This window comes from Sus scrofa, chromosome X, assembly GCF_000003025.6.
Source record: "Sus scrofa isolate TJ Tabasco breed Duroc chromosome X, Sscrofa11.1, whole genome shotgun sequence".
In the NCBI taxonomy this organism is placed as follows: domain Eukaryota; kingdom Metazoa; phylum Chordata; class Mammalia; order Artiodactyla; family Suidae; genus Sus; species Sus scrofa.
In genome coordinates this window covers 125,889,063-125,908,764 of record NC_010461.5, presented here as the reverse complement: position 1 = coordinate 125,908,764, position 19,702 = coordinate 125,889,063, and the positions used below count along the sequence as shown (strand labels likewise).

The following is a 19,702-nucleotide window of genomic DNA, read 5'->3' as shown; positions in this document are numbered from 1 at the left end:
AAAATAGTAAGTGTTGGTGAGAATATGGAAAAACTGTTACCCTTGCACATTGATGGTGGGAATGTAAGATGGTGCAGCAGCCATGGAAAAATGACAGTCCCTCAAAGAAGCTAAACACAGGATTACCATATGACCCGGCAATTCTACTCCTAGGTATATATCCAAAGGAACTAAAAACAGGGACCTGAACAGATACTTGTATGTCAATGTTCACAGCAGCATTATTCACAATAGCCCAAAGATCGAAATAACTCATGGGTCCATTAACAGATGAACAGATAAATAAGATGTGGTATATCTATACAATGGAATATTACTCACCCATAAAAATAAATTAAGTTCTGATACATGAAAACACAATGCTAAGTGAAATAAGCCATACACAAATGGACAAACAATTGTAGGATTCCAATTACAGGTACCTAGAATAGGCAAATTCATAGACAGAAAGTAGGTAAGAGGTTACCAGGGGCTGGGCAGAGTGGGAATGGGAGCTTATTAATAGGTATAGATTTTCTACTTGGGATAATGACAAAGTTCTGGACACAGATGATGATGGTTGTACAACATTGTGAATGCAATCATGTCACTGAATTACACATTAAAAATGGTTAAAATGTCAAATTTATTATGTATATTTCACAATTAGAAAATCATACTGTAATATGCCAAAACCCATGGAACTGTATACTTGAAATGGGTCAACTGAATTCCAAAACCAGACAAAGATACCACCAAAAAAAAAAAAAAAAAACTACTGGCCAATATCTTTGATGAATATAGACGCAAAAATTCTCAACAAAATTTTAGCCAACCCAATCCAGCAACGTATCAAAAAGATCGTACACCATGACCAGGTGGGATTCATCCTAGGTTCACAAGGATGGTTCAACATATGCAAATCAATCAACGTCATACACCACATTAACAAAAGAAAAGTCAAAAACCACATGATCATCTCAATAGATGCAGAAAAGGCATTTGACAAAGTCCAACATCCACTTATGATAAAAACTCTCACCAAAGTGAGTATAGAGGGAACATTCCTGAAGATAATCAAAGCCATTTATGACAAATCCACAGCAAATATAATACTCAATGGGGAAAAACTGAAAGCCTTCTCACTCAAATCTGGACCAAGACAGGGATGCCCACTCTCACCACTGCCATTCAACATAGTTTTGGAAGTCCTAGCCACAGCAATTAGACAAACGAAAGAAATAAAAGGCATCCAAATAGGAAGAGAAGAGATAAAACTGTCACTGTATGCAGACAACATGATACTATACATAGAAAACCCTAAGGACTCCACCCCAAAACTACTCGAACTGATTAACAAATTCAGCAAAGTAGCAGGCTATAAGATTAACATTCACAAGTCAGTCGCATTTCTGGATACTAACAATGAAATATTAAAAAAGGAATACAAAAATACCTTTTAAAATTGCACCCCAAAAAATCAAATACCTGGGAATACACCTGACCAAGGAGGTAAAGGACTTATATGCCAAGAATTATAAAACATTAATCAAGGAAATTAAAGAAGATGTAAAGAAATGGAAAGATATTCCATGTTCATGGATTGGAAAAATTAATATTATAAAAATGGCCATACTACCCAAAGCGATCTACAGAGTCAATGCAATCCCTTTCAAATTACCCATGACATTTTTCACAGAACTAGAACAAACAATCCAAAAATTTATATGGAACCACAAAAGACCCAGAATTGCCAAAGCAATTCCAAGAAACAAAAACCAAGCAGGAGGCATAACTCTCCCAGACTTCAAGCAATATTACAAAGCCACAGTCATCAAAACAGTGTGGTACTGGTATCAAAACACACAGACAGACCAATGGAACAGAATAGAGAACCCAGAAATAAACCCTGACACCTACAGTCAATTAATCTTTGACAAAGGAGGCAAGGGCATAAATTGGGGAAAAGAAAGTCTATTCAGCAAGCATTGCTGGGAAACCTGAACAGCTGCATGCAAAGCAATGAAACTAGAACACACCCTCACATCATGCACAAAAATAAACTCAAAATGGCTGAAAGACTTAAATATAAGACAAGATACCATCAAACTCCTGGAAGACAACATAGGCAAAACACTGACATCAACATCATGAATATTTTCTCAGCTCAGTCTCCCAAGGCACCAGAAATAAGAGCAAAAATAAACCCATGGGACCTCATCAAACTGACACGCTTTTGCACAGCAAAGGAAACCAAAAAGAAAACAAAAAGACAACTTACAGAATGGGAGAAAATAGTTCCAAACGATGCAACGGACAAGGGCTTAATCTCTAGGATACACAAACAACTTATACAACTCAACAGCAAAAAGCCAACCACCCAATGGAAAAATAGGCAAAAGACCTGAATAGACCATTCTCCAAGGAAGATATACAGACGGCCAACAGGCACATGAAGAAATGCTCAATATCACTGATTATAAGAGAGATGCAAATCAAAACTACCATGAGATACCACCTCACACCAGTAAGAACAGCCATCATTAATAAGTCCACAAATAACAAGTGCTGGAGGGGTTGTGGAGAAAAGGGAACCCTCCTGCATTGTTGGTGGGAATATAAGCTGGTACAGCCACTATGGAGAACAGTATGGAGGTACCTTAGAAATCTATACATAGAACTACCATATGACCCAGCAATCCCACTCTTGGGCATACATCCAGACAAAACTTTCCTTAAAAAAGACATATGTACCTACATGTTCATTGCGGCACTATTCACAATAGCCAGGACATGGAAACAACCCAAATGTCCATCGACAGATGATTGGATTAGGAAGATGTGGTATATATACACAAGGGAATACTACTCAGCCATAAAAAGAATGACATAATGCCATTTGCAGCAACATGGATGGAACTAGAGACTCTCATCCTGAGTGATATCAGTCAGAAAGAGAAAGACAAATACCATATGATATCACTTATAACTGGAATCTAATATACAGCACAAATGAATAGTTCCACCGAAAAGAAAATCATAGACTTGGAGAATAGACTTGTGGCTGCCGGGGGGTGGGGAGGAGTGGGAGGGATTGGGAGCTTGGGGTTAATAGATGCAAACTATTACTCTTGGAATGGATTTACAGTGAGATCCTGAGAACTATGTCAGGATACTTACATCGCAACACAACAATGGGAGGAAAAAGTGTGTATACATGCATGTGTAACTTGGTCCCCATGCTGTACAGTGGGAAAAATTAAAAAAAAAAAAAAGAAATGGGTCAACTGGATGGTCTGTCATTTATTAATAAAGGAATAATTAAAGCTGTTAAAAAACAAGATGATAGATGAAACAACTTTTACAATATTTGAATAAACAAAATTTAAAATAAGAGGAACAAAGAGGATGGAGCAAATTAACACCAAAGAGCTTACTTAATTCCCAACTATCAATATTTATATTACATGTAAATAGAATAAACATTTAAATAACAAATATACTTTATATATTCAGGAAGGTAGAGGAAAGCATGCAAATGTTAAGGAGCAACATGAAAGACACAAAAAAGTTCCATCAAACTTATAGGGATGAAAAATACACCAAATGAGATTAATAGATTATAAACTGCAGAAGAAGAGATAAGTAAATGCAACACAAAGAAAAATGACTGAAAAAAAATGAACAGAGTCAACTGGTTTAATGTACACATAATTGGAGTCCTAGAAGGAAAGAAGGACAGAAAAATATTTGAAGAAATAATGGCTGTTGTCATAATTTGATGGAAACTACAAACCCACAGCTCAACAAACCCAAAGCTAAATAAAGAAACATGAAGAGGAGCTCCTGTTGTGGCTCAGTGGTTAACAAATCTGACTATGAGGTTGCGGGTTCAATCCCGGCCTCGCTCAGTGGGTTAAGGGTCTGGCGTTGCTGTGAGCTGTGGTGTAGGTCGCAGACGCGGCACAGATCTGGCATTGCTGTGGCTGTGGTATAGGCCAGCAACTACAGCTCTGATTAGACCCCTAGCCTGGGAACTTCCATATGCCATGAGTGTGGCCCTAAAAAAACAAAAAAACGAAACCAAAAAACAATCTTTTTAAAAACGAAGCAAAATAGACTTTTCAGATATACAAATACTGAAAGTCATTACTAGCAGGTGTACCAACCAAGAAATGTTAAAAGATGTCTTACATGCAGAAAGAAAATGTCTTACCCCAGAAGGAAATTTGGATCTACAGAGAAAAATGAAGAGACTTACCAGAAATATTAACTACATGGATAAATAGAAAAGATTTTTTCCTCATTATTTAAATCTCTTTAAAAGATAATCAACTGCTTAAAGAAAAATAATTACAGGAGTTCCCATCGTGGCTCAGCAGTTTAATGAACCCAACTATTATCCATGAGGATGCAGGTTCCATCCCTGGCCTCGCTCAGGGGGTTAGGAATCTGGCATTCCTGTGAGCTGTGGTGTAGATCACAAACATGGCTCAGATCTGGCATTGCTGTGGCTATGGCATAGGCTGGCAGCTATAGCTCCGATTGGACCCCTAGCCTGAGAACCTCCATATGCCAAGGGTGTGGCCCTAAAAAGACACCCCCCCCAAGAAAAACACAAAAATAATTACAATGTATTTTAAAGTTTTATGTGAAAATAAAAGTATAAAAAATTAGCATCAAGTCCAGGAAGGTTAAATTGGAGGTATACTATTACAAGGTTCTTGTATTATTTGTGAAGTGGGATAATACCCACTTAAAAGTAGACTATGATAAGTTACAAAACAATAAAAATGGAATTTAAAAAATATTCATTAATTGAACAGAAGGCAGAAAAAGAGGGTGAAGGGAACAAAGAACAGATAGTACAGATAGAAAATAAAAAGTAAAATGGTAGATTTAAAACCTTCCCACAAGAAGACACAAGGCTGAGATGGCTTCCCTGGTGAATTCTTCCAAACAGCTAAGGAACAAATAATGTCGATAGTGCCTAAACTCTTTTGGAGAAGGGAGAGAGAGGGAGAAAGAGAGATAACACTTCCCAACTTGTTTGATGGGGTCAGCAAATCCCTGATAAAAAAGCACAAAAGGAAAAATAAATTATAGACCAATATCCCTCATGGGCAGAGATACAAAATTCCTGAATAAATCAATAACAGATCCAATAAGGTATTATATAAAAAGCATAATCTATTATGACCCTGCAGGAATGCAAGATTTGTTTAAATTTCATAAATAAATGTTAATTTAGTAAGCTATGTTTAGCCATACTAACTAACTAAAGGAGAATAAACATACAATCTTCTCAATAGATAGAGAAAAAAATATTTGATAAAATTTTTGAATAAAAAAAATCTCAAATGAGGAATTAAAAGGAACTTCTTCCACTTGATAAAGGGTGCCTATAAAAAAATCTACAGCTAACAACATAATTCCAAAGATAACGAATTCTTCCACATAATATATGCTCCATGGAAGAATGTCCACTGTCATAATTTGTCTTCACTATTGTAGAGAAGGTTCTAGCCAGTGCAATAAGACAAGGAAAAGAAATAAAAGGCAACAATATACAAAAAAGCTAGCAGAATAAGTGAATTTTGCAAAGTTGCAGGATACAAACAAGGTCAATATACAAAAATCAATTTCATTTCTATATATCAGGAATAAAAAATTAGAAAATGAAATTTAAAATTTACAGAACACAAAAACATGAAATTCTCAAAGGTAAATTTCACAAAATATGTCCAAGACCTATACAGCAAACAGCAAAAAAACAAAAACAAAAACCCACTGTTGAGAAAAATTAAAGAAACGCTATGCAAAAGAAGAGATAATGCTGCCAGGTTTAGGGACAGGAAGACTCAATCCTGACAAGATTACCAATTCTCCCTAAATTGATCTATAGATTAAATGCAATCACAAAGATTTTTTTTTTTTAAGGACGGAAAATAACAAGCTCATTCTGAAACATAAATAGAAATGTAAAGAACCTAAAATGGTGAAGACAGTCTTGGAGAAGAACATAGTGAAGGACTTAGGGAATTCTATAAAGCTCCAGCTTTAAATACAGTGTGATGTTGGCATAAAGGCAGACAAATAGAACGATGGAACAAAATAAAGAACCCAGAATTAAAGCCCCACAGAGGAGAATGGATAAACAAATTGCAGTAGATAGGTTACAAAATGGAATATGCAGTACAAAACAATAAAAAATAATTACTACATTCAACAACGTGGATGAATCTCACAGGCATAATGGTGAGTGAAAGAGGCCAGATGCAAAAGAGTCTGTAACACAGATTCCATTGTTTTATGCATTTTAAGAACAGGAAAAACATCTAGGGTGATTAAGTCAGAAAAATTACCCCTGTTAATGGTTACTAACTGGAAGGGGCAGGAGGCAGCTTTCTGAAGTATTACAGTGTTTCATATCTTGATTTAGGTGGTAGTTACATGGTCATAAACATATGTAAAAGATAACTGAGCTGCACACTTATTAAAAATAGTACACTTGCTGCACTTTATTGTATTTATGTTATTCCTCCCTAAAAAGAGGTTAGTAGTTAGCTCAGCAGTACCTTTGTTACTCTGGGTCATACAATCAACAAAATTAAGACTTCTATTTGGAAAGTGCATACTATACTAGTACTGGTCAAACACAGATCACTCTGTCTATATAGGGTCATCTTTAGGGATTAAGAATAACTAAGATATCAGAGTCAACTTAGAATAGATTTACAAGGAGATCCTGCTGAGTAGCATTGAGAACTATGTCTAGATACTCATGTTGCAACAGAACAAAGGGTGGGAAAAAAAATGTAATTGTAATGTATACATGTAAGGATAACTTGATCCCCTTGGCTGTACAGTGGGAAAATAAAAAAAAATAAAATAAAATAAAAAAATAAAAGAAACATGATTTGGGGGAAAAAAAAGAATAACTAAGAGATGGCCTGGACGTACCAAAGAAATTGTCAGCAGAACTAGAATTAGACCCTATTTTCCCTCTTTGTTCCCAAGCAATGGTTTACAAAGTCAGCCATTATAGAAACCTAGTCTTTTGACTTCCTATATGGTGCTACCCTTCTTCCAAATTTCCACGTACTTTATAGAAAAAACTATTATGATCTTCCTAAGATCTACTGGATGCCCCCGTAAAACTAATATAAGAATAAACATTTAAATAGCTCTCAATATGTATCAGACACTGTTAGGGACTTTGTATGCACTGTGTGCTTTAACCCTCAAACACTATGAAGAAAATATATCTCCATTTTACAGATGATGATGACTGAGGCGTAGAGAGGTTAAGTAACTTGCCTAAGGTCACACAACTAGTGGCAGAGATGGGATTCAATCCCAGTCACCCTGACTCTAGAGTTTGTGCTCTTAACCACTACAATTTAGTAAGAATGAACCTGATCACTCATTGATCCATTTCAAGCTGTAAACTTCTACTTTTTCTGTAAATTTGTAATTGTGTAGATCCAAATTGTAACAGACTTCTGCCTTCCTTCTATTCACCATGTATCTATCATCCTCCCTCAAAACTTTCACCCACTAACCAGATGGAAAAATGCAGAGATGGGAGTTCCCATTGTGGCTCAGCGGAAATGAATCTGACCAGTATCCATGAGGATGCAGGTTTGATCCCTAGCCTTGCTCAGTGTGTCAGGGATCCGGCGTTGCCATGAGCCGAGGTGTAGGTTGCAGACATGGCTTGGATCTTGCGCTGCTGTGGCTGTGGTGTAGGCGGGCAGCTGTAGCTCTGATTTGAACCCTTGGCCTGGGAATTTCCATATGCCAAGGGTGTGACCCTAAAAAGCAATAAAAAGAAAATGCAGAGACACACATAATTATAGCATAAGTAGGTTACAGGGACACTTCCTTCCCTACTGGGAATGCACTTTTGTTTGGTGTTTTACAAAATGTATAGAGAACAGACCGGTATGTGCAGCTGAAGTGCTAAATTACGTAGGCATCACTGCACGGCTTTAAAAAAAATTGCTTCCTTATATTGAAAATGTTTTCGAAATAAAAGCTTCTTTAATAGCTATTAACAGGTTGTAGCTTTTTATCTATGCCTCATTGTTATCCTCATCATCACAATTTAATCACATACTGGAGGTTAGGAAGGAAAAAATACCTACTAAATACTGAATTTAAGACATTTTTCTATTATATTAGCCATCAATCACAGTTTCTTATACTTTATATCCTAAAAAACATCATCATATCTCATACTTACCGAATCCACGAGATTTTCTGTTTTATCTATCAATAATTCCAATCTTTCACCTCGCTGAGCTACCAAATCTGAAAATGTTGGAAAAACAAAAAATAGCATGTTTATATTACAAATCTGTTACTTTTGTCTTTAAGCCAAATATGATTTTAATTATAAGGCTGGTATTCTTGACAACTCATATTTACGACAGAAGCACTTATATCTTAAAGTAATAAAAAACTTTAGTGAAGTTTATCAACTAAAATAGGTGCTGGCAGTTTTTTTTCTGTATAGGACCAGATACTAAATATTTTAGGTTTTGTGGGCCAAATGATGTTGGCTGCAATTATTCAACTCTATCAGACATAAACAATACATACATGAGTGGGCATGATTGTGTTAAAATGAAACTTTATGTAGAAAAACAGGCCAGATTTGATCCAAGGGCTATAGTTTGCAGGCCCCTAAATTAAGGTTATAATCTGAGAGTAAAATAAAAAAAAACCTTCAAAATGAATGAGAGTTAGACATTTCTAGAATTGCAGTGTGAGGAGCTCCACAGACCCTCTCTCCAACAAAACCACCATCAACTGGTAAAAATTATAAAAACAAACAAAAACAACCATTTGAAGTCTTTGGAAACTGAATGTTCTAAGGGCATGCTTTATACAAGAAAATCAATAAATCCTCAGTAAGAAGAGTGAGAATCTATAACATCTGAGCCATGACTTGCTCCATCCTGGAGTTCAGTGAGATGGAAGCTCTACTTCTGGCAAGTAAAGCTTAGGAGCTATCTTTCCCACCAGGTCCCATTCAAAGGCTATGATTTCTCCTCAGGAGGGGCAAGTCATCAGCATTTCTCCTACCTAACCCCATCCCAAGGTCCACGAAGTAGAAGCTCTATTCCAGCATGCCATGGCTGAGAGGTGTGAGGTTCCCTTCCTCTACCTATCCCTCATACATAGGGCAGAAAGTCTACCCAGGTAGCAGGTAGGCCTGAGTGCCCCTGTTCTGATATAACTCATAGAGCAGAGGCTCCACACTGGCAAAGCTGTGTCACTCCAAGAGAAGCAGTCCACTGCCCCTATTCACAGGTCCAGAGCAGTGGCTCATAGATTGTTCCCAGGGGGAGAGGCAGGAATTAGAACAAAGAGCTCTCCTAAGAAGACAGATTTTATTTTGAACAGTGTACGGGGAAGTTCAAGCCTAAGGGTGTTGTCAAAAACAATGGAGATTTTAGAGGTAAGTGATTACAATGAAGCTGGCAGTTTCAAGAGAATAACAAGCTAAACCTTGGCAGAGTTAGAATTTTAACAGCACCTGGGGAAGAAAAAGCTAAGAAGAACACTTCTGAGGTCAGAAAAATACCTAAGACTGGCTTCAAAGACAAGAGAACCCAAATCTAATTAGATCAGACTAGAGTAATTTATGTCTGGGGAACTGTCAGAAAAATAAAAATAGAGCAATTAGCCTGCAATCAGTAGAGGCTAACAGCTGGGTGAGATACCACAGAGGCAGGCTTAATAGGGAAAGCAGGAAAAGAAGCACTCAAAGAGAGCTATGCCATTTCAGGATGACTGTGTGCATGCCCAAGGCTGTTTCCTCTGAGAAGTGACATTAGAGGCCCCACACTGTAGGAGAAATAGACTTCAAAGAAAAAGTCTAGCCAAGTCACTAAACAAATAAATGAGTAGACAACAAACCTTGGGGGTTGGGAATCAGTACCCAGAGTTTCTACAACATATTATCTAAAATGTCCAATTTCAAGAAGAAAATACGATATGTAAAGAAACATGAAAGTGTGGTCCATACATGGGAAAAATAACAGAATTAGACACTTACTTGGGGAGGAGGAGCTCAGCTGTTGGACTCAACAATGGAATGAAATTAGAAATCAGTAACAGGAGGAAAACTTATGGGGTGAGGAGTGCATAGCAGGAAATTTAGAGCAGAAACACCAACATAAAAGAGAAGGAAAATGTTATGCACTGAATTGAGTCCCCACAAATTCGTATACTTGTAGCCCTAATCCCAAATGTGACATTATTTGGAGATAAGGCCTTTGGGAGGTTATTAGGTTTAGATGAGGCCATGAAGGCTTATGAAGGCATTAGTGCCCTAAGAGACACCAAAGAGCTCTCTCCCTGTCTTACTTCCAGCCATGTGAGGACACGGTGAAAAGTCACCATCTGCAAACTGGGAAGAAAGTTCCCACCATAACCCTAACCCAACCATGCAGGCAGGCATACTCCAGAACTGTCAGAAAGTAAATTTCTGTTGTTTAAGCCACCCAGTCTATGGTGATTTTTCACAATAGCCTAAGTGGAGACAAAAGACCCAATTAGTAACCTAACTTTCCACCTTAAGAAACTGTAAAAATAAGAACAAACTAAATTCAAAGCTAACAGAAGAAAGTAGATAATAAAGATTAGAGCAGAAAAAAAAATACAGATCAGAAAACCAATAGAGAAAATCAATGAAACCAAAAATAGGTTTGAAAAGAGCAACAAAATTGACAAATCTTTGCATAGACAGATCAAGAAAAAGAGGAACTCAAATTACTAAAATCATCACTACGAACTTCACAGAAATGAAAGGGATCCTAAGAGAATACTATGAACAAGAGTATGTCAACATATCATATAACTTAAATAAAATGGATAAATTCCTAGAAAGACACAAACCACCAAAACAGACTCAAGAAGAGAATATTTATCTGAATAGAGCTACAACAAATAAAGAGATTGAATGAGTAATTTTTATTTATTTATTTATTTATTTATTTATTTATTTATTTATTGTCTGTTGTCTTTTTAGGGCTGCACCTGTGGCATACGGAGGTTCCCAGGCTAGGGGCTGAATCGGAGCTGTTGCTGCCGGCCTATGCCAGAGGCACAGCAATGCCAGATCCGAGCCGTGTCTGCAACCACAGCTCACAGCAATGCCGGATCCTTAACCTAACGAGCGAGGTCAGGGATTGAATCCGCAACCTCATGGTTCCTAGTCGGATTTGTTTCCGCTGCACCATGACAGGAACCCCCCAGAATTAGTAATTTTAAAATTTTGCACAAAGGGAGCCCAGGCACAGATGGCTTCAAGGGTAAACTCTACCTTCTCAAACATTTCAAGAAGAATTAATACCAATTTTCACAAGTTCTTAGAAAAATAGAAGAGGGAACATTCTCAGCTCATCCTATGAGGTCAGTATTATTCTGGTATCAAAACCAGATAAAGGCATCACAAGAAAACCATAAATCATCATCCCTTAAGAATTTGGACATAAACAGTCCTCAATGAAGTACTGGCAGAGTTAATTCACCAATATGTAAAAAGGATTATATATCATGATGAAGTGGCATTTGTTTCAGAAATGCAAGGTTGCTTTAATATTCAAAAATCAATTATTATAATGTACTGTATTAACAGAATAAAGGACAAAAACAATATGATCATATCAATAGATGCAAAAAAGCACCTGACAATATCCAACACTCTTTCATGATAATTCAACAAACAGAAGGGAACTTCCTGAACCTGATAAATGGCATTATGAAAGAACCACAGCTAATATTACGTGTAATTGTGAAAATCTCCCTAAGATCAGAAATAAGACAAGGATGTCCATTCTTGCTACTTTTATTCAACACTGTACTGGAGGTTCTAGCCAGGACATCAGGCAGGAGAAAGAAATGAAAGGTATTCAGATTGGAAAGGAAGAATTAAAATTCTATTTTCAGACAGCATGATCCTACATACAGAAAATCATAAAGAACTGTTAGGACTAATAAATGAGTTCCTCAAGGTTGTATAAGATCAATATACAAAAATCAAGCGTATTATTATACATGAGCAATCAAACAATCTAAGAATGAAAAATTCCATTTAAAATAGCATAAAAAAACAACTTGGGAACAAAGCAAGAAAAATTTTGGAAGATATATACTATTAAAAATAAATTATTCTGATACTCATCAAAAATGGCAGACTTTATTCAAGACTATTGCAATGGGGGTCAAGGCTATCGCAATAGGGGTAAGAGACTGAGCTCAACTCTGAATATAACAAGTACAAGCTGGTATCATAGTGGCATAAGACATTCCTTCTTTTTGTCCCCCCTTTTAAACAACTAGTTAGACATCCATCCATGAACAAAAGTGTCTCTACAGGAGTTCTGGGATCCGGCACCATATGCCAAGGGACCTGGGAGGAGTCTCATCCACCTATGCATCAGTAATAGGCAGACAGACTATAGTATAAGCTGTGGAATCAGCAGGACCAGTGAACCACCCCAACCCCTCTTGGTCATGATCAGAGAAAACCTGAAGAGTGCTGACTTGGGCAGGCACCCAAGGACAAGAGATAATTTGTAGAAATCCAGATTTGCTGAGAGGAGATTCCAATATGCCACTGGAGCAAAAAACAAAACAAAACAAATTTGAGGCTGGACTGCCATGACTGGGGAAAGGGAGAAGGGGAAGGGAGAAGATCAGAAAAGAAGTAGGTAAGACTATCAAACAATATTAAAAGGATGTGGTTCCTGATGACCTTGTTCAGGATTTCAGCAGAAAGTCCATCGACAAGCTTGTGAGAGACCCTCACCCGATAATCCTGTCATCAGTCCCACAGTCACCCTCAATGCCTAGAGTGCAAAAGCCACACTTCCCCCTTCTCTATGGCCAGCTCCTTAAACATGCTCCTGAGTTCACTAACATGAGCAAACTCCAGTAAAAGGAGACCTCTCACAGTATCAAGCCAGGGCCTGTGGGCAATGGAAAAAAGGCCCATAAACTTGAGCTGTAAAGTTATCTTACGAAAAATAAAAGAGGTTTCCAGCACGTAGCCTGGTGAGCTATAAAACCAGAGAAGACATAAAAGCTTAATAATTATGCCACAAGAGGGAGCAAGACACATGGAGCAGGCATATACAAGGTCAGAAAAACCCCAGACATAACACAACTTATAAACAGCATTTCCCTTCTGAAGGCAACTAATAAAGATCTGAGGAGGTGTATGTGAGAGCAGCAATACAAAACTCCAAAGAACATGAAGAAACAAGGGACCATGTCATCACCAAAAGGTAACAATTATCCACCAATAAACAAAACCAAAGAAATGAAATTTTGTGATCTAGCTGATAAAGATTTCAAAATAGCAGTTTTGAGGAAACCAAAAGAGCAACAAGAAAACACATAAAGACAATTTTTAAAAAATCAGGAAAATACCACATGAACAAAATCTAAAATTTAACAAAGAGACAGAAATAATGGAAATGAACCCAACAGAAATTCTGGAGTTGAAGAATTCAATGAATGAAATGAAAAATGCAATAGAAATCATCTATCTCAAGTAGACTGAGTGAAAGATAAAATAGGTGAGCTAGAGGATAGAAACTTTGAAATAATCCAATCATACAATAACAAAAAATAACGAAAAGAGTAAAGAAAGGACTTTATCAAACATACAAATATCAGAGTAACTGGGGTTCCAAATGGAAAAGACAGGGATAAAAGGCAGAAAGTTTATTAAAGAAATAATAGCTAAGAACCTCTTAAACTTGAGACTTGGATATCCAAATTTATGAAGCTAATAAATCACCCTATTATCCGAATGCAAAAAGACTGTCTTAAGATAAATCATGATGAAAATGTCAAAAATCACAGTTTAATTCCTAAAAGCAACCAGAAAAAAAAAAAAGATTGTGACCTAAAAAAGAACCCTCATTAGGTTACCAGCAGTTTTCTCAGCAGAAACCCTAAATGCCAGGAGTAGAACGACATATTCAAAATGTTGAAAGGAAAAAAACAGTAGCCAAGAATACCCTATATGGCAAAGTTATCCTTCACATATAAAAGAGAAATAAAGATACTCCCCGACAAAAGCTGAGGGAGTTCATTGGCACCAGACCTACAATGCAAGAAATGCTCAAAGGAAAAGATGCTAATTAGTAATATGAAAACATATGAAAGTATATAATACACTGGTAAAAGAAAATATGCAGATTTACAAAACTCTAATTCTGTAATAGGGTAGTATGTTAAACACTTAACTATAGTATAAAGGTTAAAGCAAAAAAGTATTAAAAATAACTACAGCTACTATAGTTTGTTAATGAATGCACAATATAAAAAGAGGTAAAGTGTGATATCAAAAATATAAGAGGGAGAGTAAATGGGTAGAGCTTTTGTATGCAATTAAATTTAAGTTTCTATCAGCCTAAAATGGACTATTTTATCTATAAAGATGTTTTATGTAAGCCCAATGGAAACCACAAAACAAAAATCTATAGTAGATTCGCAAAAGACAAAAAAAAGGGGGAAATAGAGGACACAACCACAGAAAATCATCAATTTTAAAAGGTAGGCAGAAACAGAGGAAAAAAGAACAATAAAACTATAAAACAGACAGAAAGCATAATTATATGGAATTAGTAAGTCCTTACATACCAATAATTACTCAAACTGTAAATGGATTGAATTCACCAAAGAAAAGGTACCAAGTGTTGGAAAGATAAAAAAACAAGACCCAACTACATACTGCCTACAAGAGACTGACTTCAGACTGAAGTACACACACGGGATCAAAGTGAAAGGATGGACCAAGACATTCCATGCAAGCGGTAATCTGAATAAAGTGGGGATAACTATACCTATATCACACAAAATAAGCCTGCATACCAAAAATGGTAACACGAGATAAATAAGGTCATTATAAAATACTAAAGCAGTCAATTCATTAGGAAGATATAATAACCATAATGATATACTCACACAACATCAGAGCACCTAAATATCTTAGGGAAATACTAAGAGATCTGAAGGGATAAATAAATACAGTAATTTTAGGGGACTTCAATACCCCACTTTCAGCAATGGATAGGATCATCCAGACAGAAAATCAGAAACAGAAACATTGGACATTAGACCAAGTGAACCTAAGAGATATATACAGAACATCCCATCAAACAGCAGCAGAATATGCATTCTTCTCAGGTGCACACAGAACACTCTCCAGGATAGATCTTATGACTCTAAAACTTGTGGGGTGCTACAAAAGCAGTCTGAAAGGGAAATTTATAGTGATATATGCATATATTAAGAAAATAGATCTCAAACAAAAAACACAACTTTACACTTCAAGGAACTGAAAAAGAACAAATTGAGCCCAAAGCTAACAGAAGAAAGGAAGTAACAAATATCAGGGTCAGAATAACTGAAATAGAGATCAGAAAAACAGCAGAAAATATCAATGAAACTAAGAGCTGGTTTTCTGAAAAGAAACAAACTGATAAACCTTTGGCTAGACTAAGAAAACAAGAGAGAAGGTCCAAAGAAATAAAATAAAATCAGAAATGAAATATGAGACATTACAACTGATAGCTCAGAAATACAAAGGAGCATAAGAGGCTACTATGAAAAGTTATATGCCAATGAACTGTATAACCTAGAATAAATGAATATATTCCTAGAAACATATAACCTACCAAGACTGAATCAGAAATAGAAACTCTGAACACTGCAATAATGAATAAGGAGACTGAATCAGTAATCAAAAGCCTCCCAACACTAAAAAGCCCAGTACCAAATAGCTTCACTGGTGAAATCTACCAAACATTTAAAGGAAAATTAATACCAACTCATCTCAAACTCTTCCAGAAAACTGAAGAGGAGGAAACACTTCCAAACTCATTTTATGAGGCCAGCATTACCCTGATACCAAAGCCAGATAAGGACACCATGAGAAAAGAAAACCAGACCAATATTCCTGAAAAATTCTGCTGTAAAAACTCTTTAAAAAATTAGCAAATCGAATTCAACAACATAGCAAAACAATCAAACACCATGACCAAGTAGGATTCATCCCTGGGATGCAAGGATAGTTCAACATACACAAATCAATGCATATGATATACCACATTAACAGAATGAAAGATAAAAATGTATAATCACCTCAACAGATGCTGAACAGATATCTGACAAAACGCAGCATCATTTCATGATAAAACCCCTCAACAAATTGAATACTGAAAAAATTTACTTCAACATAATAAAGGCCATATATGTTAGACACATGGCGTAACACCATACTCAATGTTGAAAGATTAAAAGCTTTTCCTCTAAGATCAGGGACAAGGAAGCCCACTCTCACCATTGGTATTCATAAAGTATTAGAAATCTTAGCTACAGCAATCAGGCAAGACAAAGAAATAAAAGCTGTCTAAATTGAAAAGGAAGACGTTCCCTCGTGGCTCAGTGTGTTAAGGATCTGGCATTGTCACTGCAGTGGCTTTTTGTTGCCACTGTGGTGCAGGTTTGATTTCTGCCACAGTGGGAACTCCCACATGCCCCAAACGTGACCAAAACAAAACAAAAAATAAAATAAATTGGAAAGGAAGAAGTAAAATTGCCATTATTTATAGATAATATATTATACATAGAAAAATCATAAAGATTCAACCAAAAAACTGTTAAACTAACCAACAAATTCAGTCAATTTGTAAGATATAAAACCAACATACAGAAATCAACTGCTCCTATATAGCAACGAAATATTTTTTAAAAGTAATAAAGAAAACTATCACGATGACAATACTATCAAAAATAATACAATATTTAGGAATAAATTCAAACAAGGAAGTGAAAGATCTGTGTGACAAAAACTATAAGACTTTGATGAAGGAAACTGAAGAAGACATAAACAAATGGAAATATATCCCATGTTCATGGATCAGAAGAATTAATATTGTTAAAATTTTAAAAAGCCATCTATAGATTCAATACAACATCTATCAAAATTTCAATGGCATTCTTTCACAGAAATAGAAAAAAACAGTCCTAAAATGTGTATGGAACCACAAAAGACCCCAAATAGCCAAAGCAATCCTGAGAAAGAAGAACAAGACCAAAAGCATTACACTTTCTGATTTCAAATTATACTATAAAACTACAGTATTAAATTGCATTGCTGGCAAAAATAGATACATGGACCAATGGAACAAAATAGAGAGACCAGAAATAAACCCCCATATATACGGTCAATTAAGATTTGACAAGGTAGTCAAGAACACTCAACAGGGAAAGGATAGGCTCTTCAACAAATGGTCTTTGGAAAACCACATGCAGAAAATTGAAACTGAACCCCTATATACATCACTTGAAAATTAACTTCAAATGGATTAAAGACTTAAATGTAAAACTTGAAACCAATAAACACTCAGAAGGAAATATAGGAAAGAAAGTTCCTGACATTTGTCTTTGCAGTGATATGTAGGATATGACAACAAACACACAGGCAACAAAAGCAAAAGTCAACAAGTTGGACTACAGCAAACTAAAAGCTTCTGCACAGAAAAGGAAACAATCAACAAAATGAAAATGAAACCTACAGAATGGCAGAAAATATTTACAAACCATATACTAGATATGGGATTATCATCCAGAATATATAAAGAGTTCATCTAACTCAATAACAAAAACCAAACAATCTGATTAAAAATGAGCATTGGAACTGAATGGAATTTTTCCAAAGAAGATATACAAATGGCCAGTATGTACCTGAAAAGATACTCAACATCACTGATCATAAGGAACATGCAAATAAAAACCACAATGAGGTATTAACCTCTTACCACTTAGAATTGCCATCATCAAAAAGACAAGAGATAGTGTTGGTGAGCATATGGAGAAAAGGGAACTGTTATGCACTCCTGATGGGAATGTAAATTGGTTCAATCACTATAAAAAGCAGAATGGTGGTTCCACAAAAAATTAAAAACACAACTACCACATGATCAAGCAATTCCATTTTTGGGCACATACCTAAAGGAAATGAAAGGAGAATACTGAAAGAACATATGTACTCCCATGTTTACTGCAGCATTACTCACAACAGTAAAGATATGGAAACAAGCTAAGTATCCATCAACGGATAAAGAAGATTAGATATAGATAGATAGATAGATGATAGATAGATAGATAGATAGATAGATAGATATGGAATACTACTGAGAGATGAGAAAGATGTAAATCTTGTCATTTGCAACAACATGGATAGGTCTTGAGGGCACCATGGCTCAGTGAGATAAGCCAGTCAAAAAAAGACAAATACTATATGACATTACTTATATGTGGAATCAAAAAATGTGGACCTTGTAGAACCAGAGTAGAATGGTGGTTACCGAGGGCTGGGAGGTAGAGGAATTGTGAACGGCTACAAACTTGCAACTGGAAGATTAATAAATTCTAGAAATCTAATGTGCAGCAAACTAACTATAGTCAAAAACTACTATATATTTCAAAATACCTCAATTTTACACAAAATTTTACACAACTGCATTTCTATGAAATGCCCAGAACAAGCAAATCTATACAGAGAGAAAGATTAATTGCTGCTTAGGTCTGGAGGTTGAGGGGAAAAGAGGAGTGACTATAAACGTATACAGAATTTCTTTGGGGGGTAATGTTGACTGTGGTGATGCACACACAATTCATGGATATTATAAAAACTACTGGATTGCATACTTTAAATGGGTGAATTGTATGGTATATGATTTATATCTCTTAATAAAGCTGTTTATTTTATAAAAAGTATATGAATTATATCTCAATAAAGCTGTTTATTGTATAAAAAGTCAAAAGAGATAACTAGAAATGTTTTTGCTACATTTTTAATTTGCTATTTCTGTAATTCTAAAAATAAGTCATTTAAGAGGAGTTGATTTAAAAGGTTCATTTCTGGAACTTTATTCATCTGCAATAAATAATATTGTAGTAGTTGGCTGCTTCTACTTTCAGGCAAAAGAAATATATTTGGTGACCAAAACAAGAGAAAAATATTAGCAGTTTTTCAATAAGTTCTCTAGTCTGCATCTAGACATATCATTAAGACGAAAATCAATACAAGGAACTCACTTCAAATAACAAAGAGACATACATATTAAAAATGAAAAGATGTTTCCAGCTTTTGATTACTAATCCCACTTTTGGGAATTCATCTCAAGAAAATAAGAAAAATAGGCGCAAAAACATTCATAATAGTACTATTACTATGACACAAACCTCTAAATCAGTGTTACCTAAGAGTGTGTGCTACTGCTCAAATGAGCTTCCAGGTACACTGTTCAATTCAATTGACATTTTCATAGCAAGATGCTCTCAATGAAAGAAGCTCAGCATTCATTTATATTCTGGAGCAAGCTCCTTATCTGGTTATAAAACAGCACTCTTGAGTAATACTGCTCTTGAGAACCAGTGACAAAAATAAGGATATAATTGGTAACGTGATATAACTCAAGAAATACTATATGAGCATAAAGTAGACTAACAACAGCTAACAATCATTCAGCTCTTACTATACACCAGGCACTGTATGAAGGAAGTGTTTTACATTTATCACTTCTTTTATCCTGGTAACCTTAGGTTCTATTATCTCCTTGTTACAGATTAAGGAATAAAGGTCAGAAGGGTTAGAGGATTGATCAAGGCCTAACGGCAGGAAGGA

The 19,702-nt window shown here is 35.8% G+C and overlaps 1 protein-coding gene across 2 annotated transcripts in view; it reads right to left on the bottom strand.

The window, feature by feature from the left end:
- The window catches only part of VAMP7 (vesicle associated membrane protein 7), a 53,967-nt gene that overhangs the window by 8,468 nt on the left and 25,797 nt on the right, over window positions 1-19,702 (bottom strand). For both annotated transcript variants that reach the window (XM_021079480.1, NM_001243593.1), the window contains 1 exon segment: window positions 8,228-8,295. In XM_021079480.1, the coding sequence (XP_020935139.1) occupies window positions 8,228-8,295 (68 nt within the window).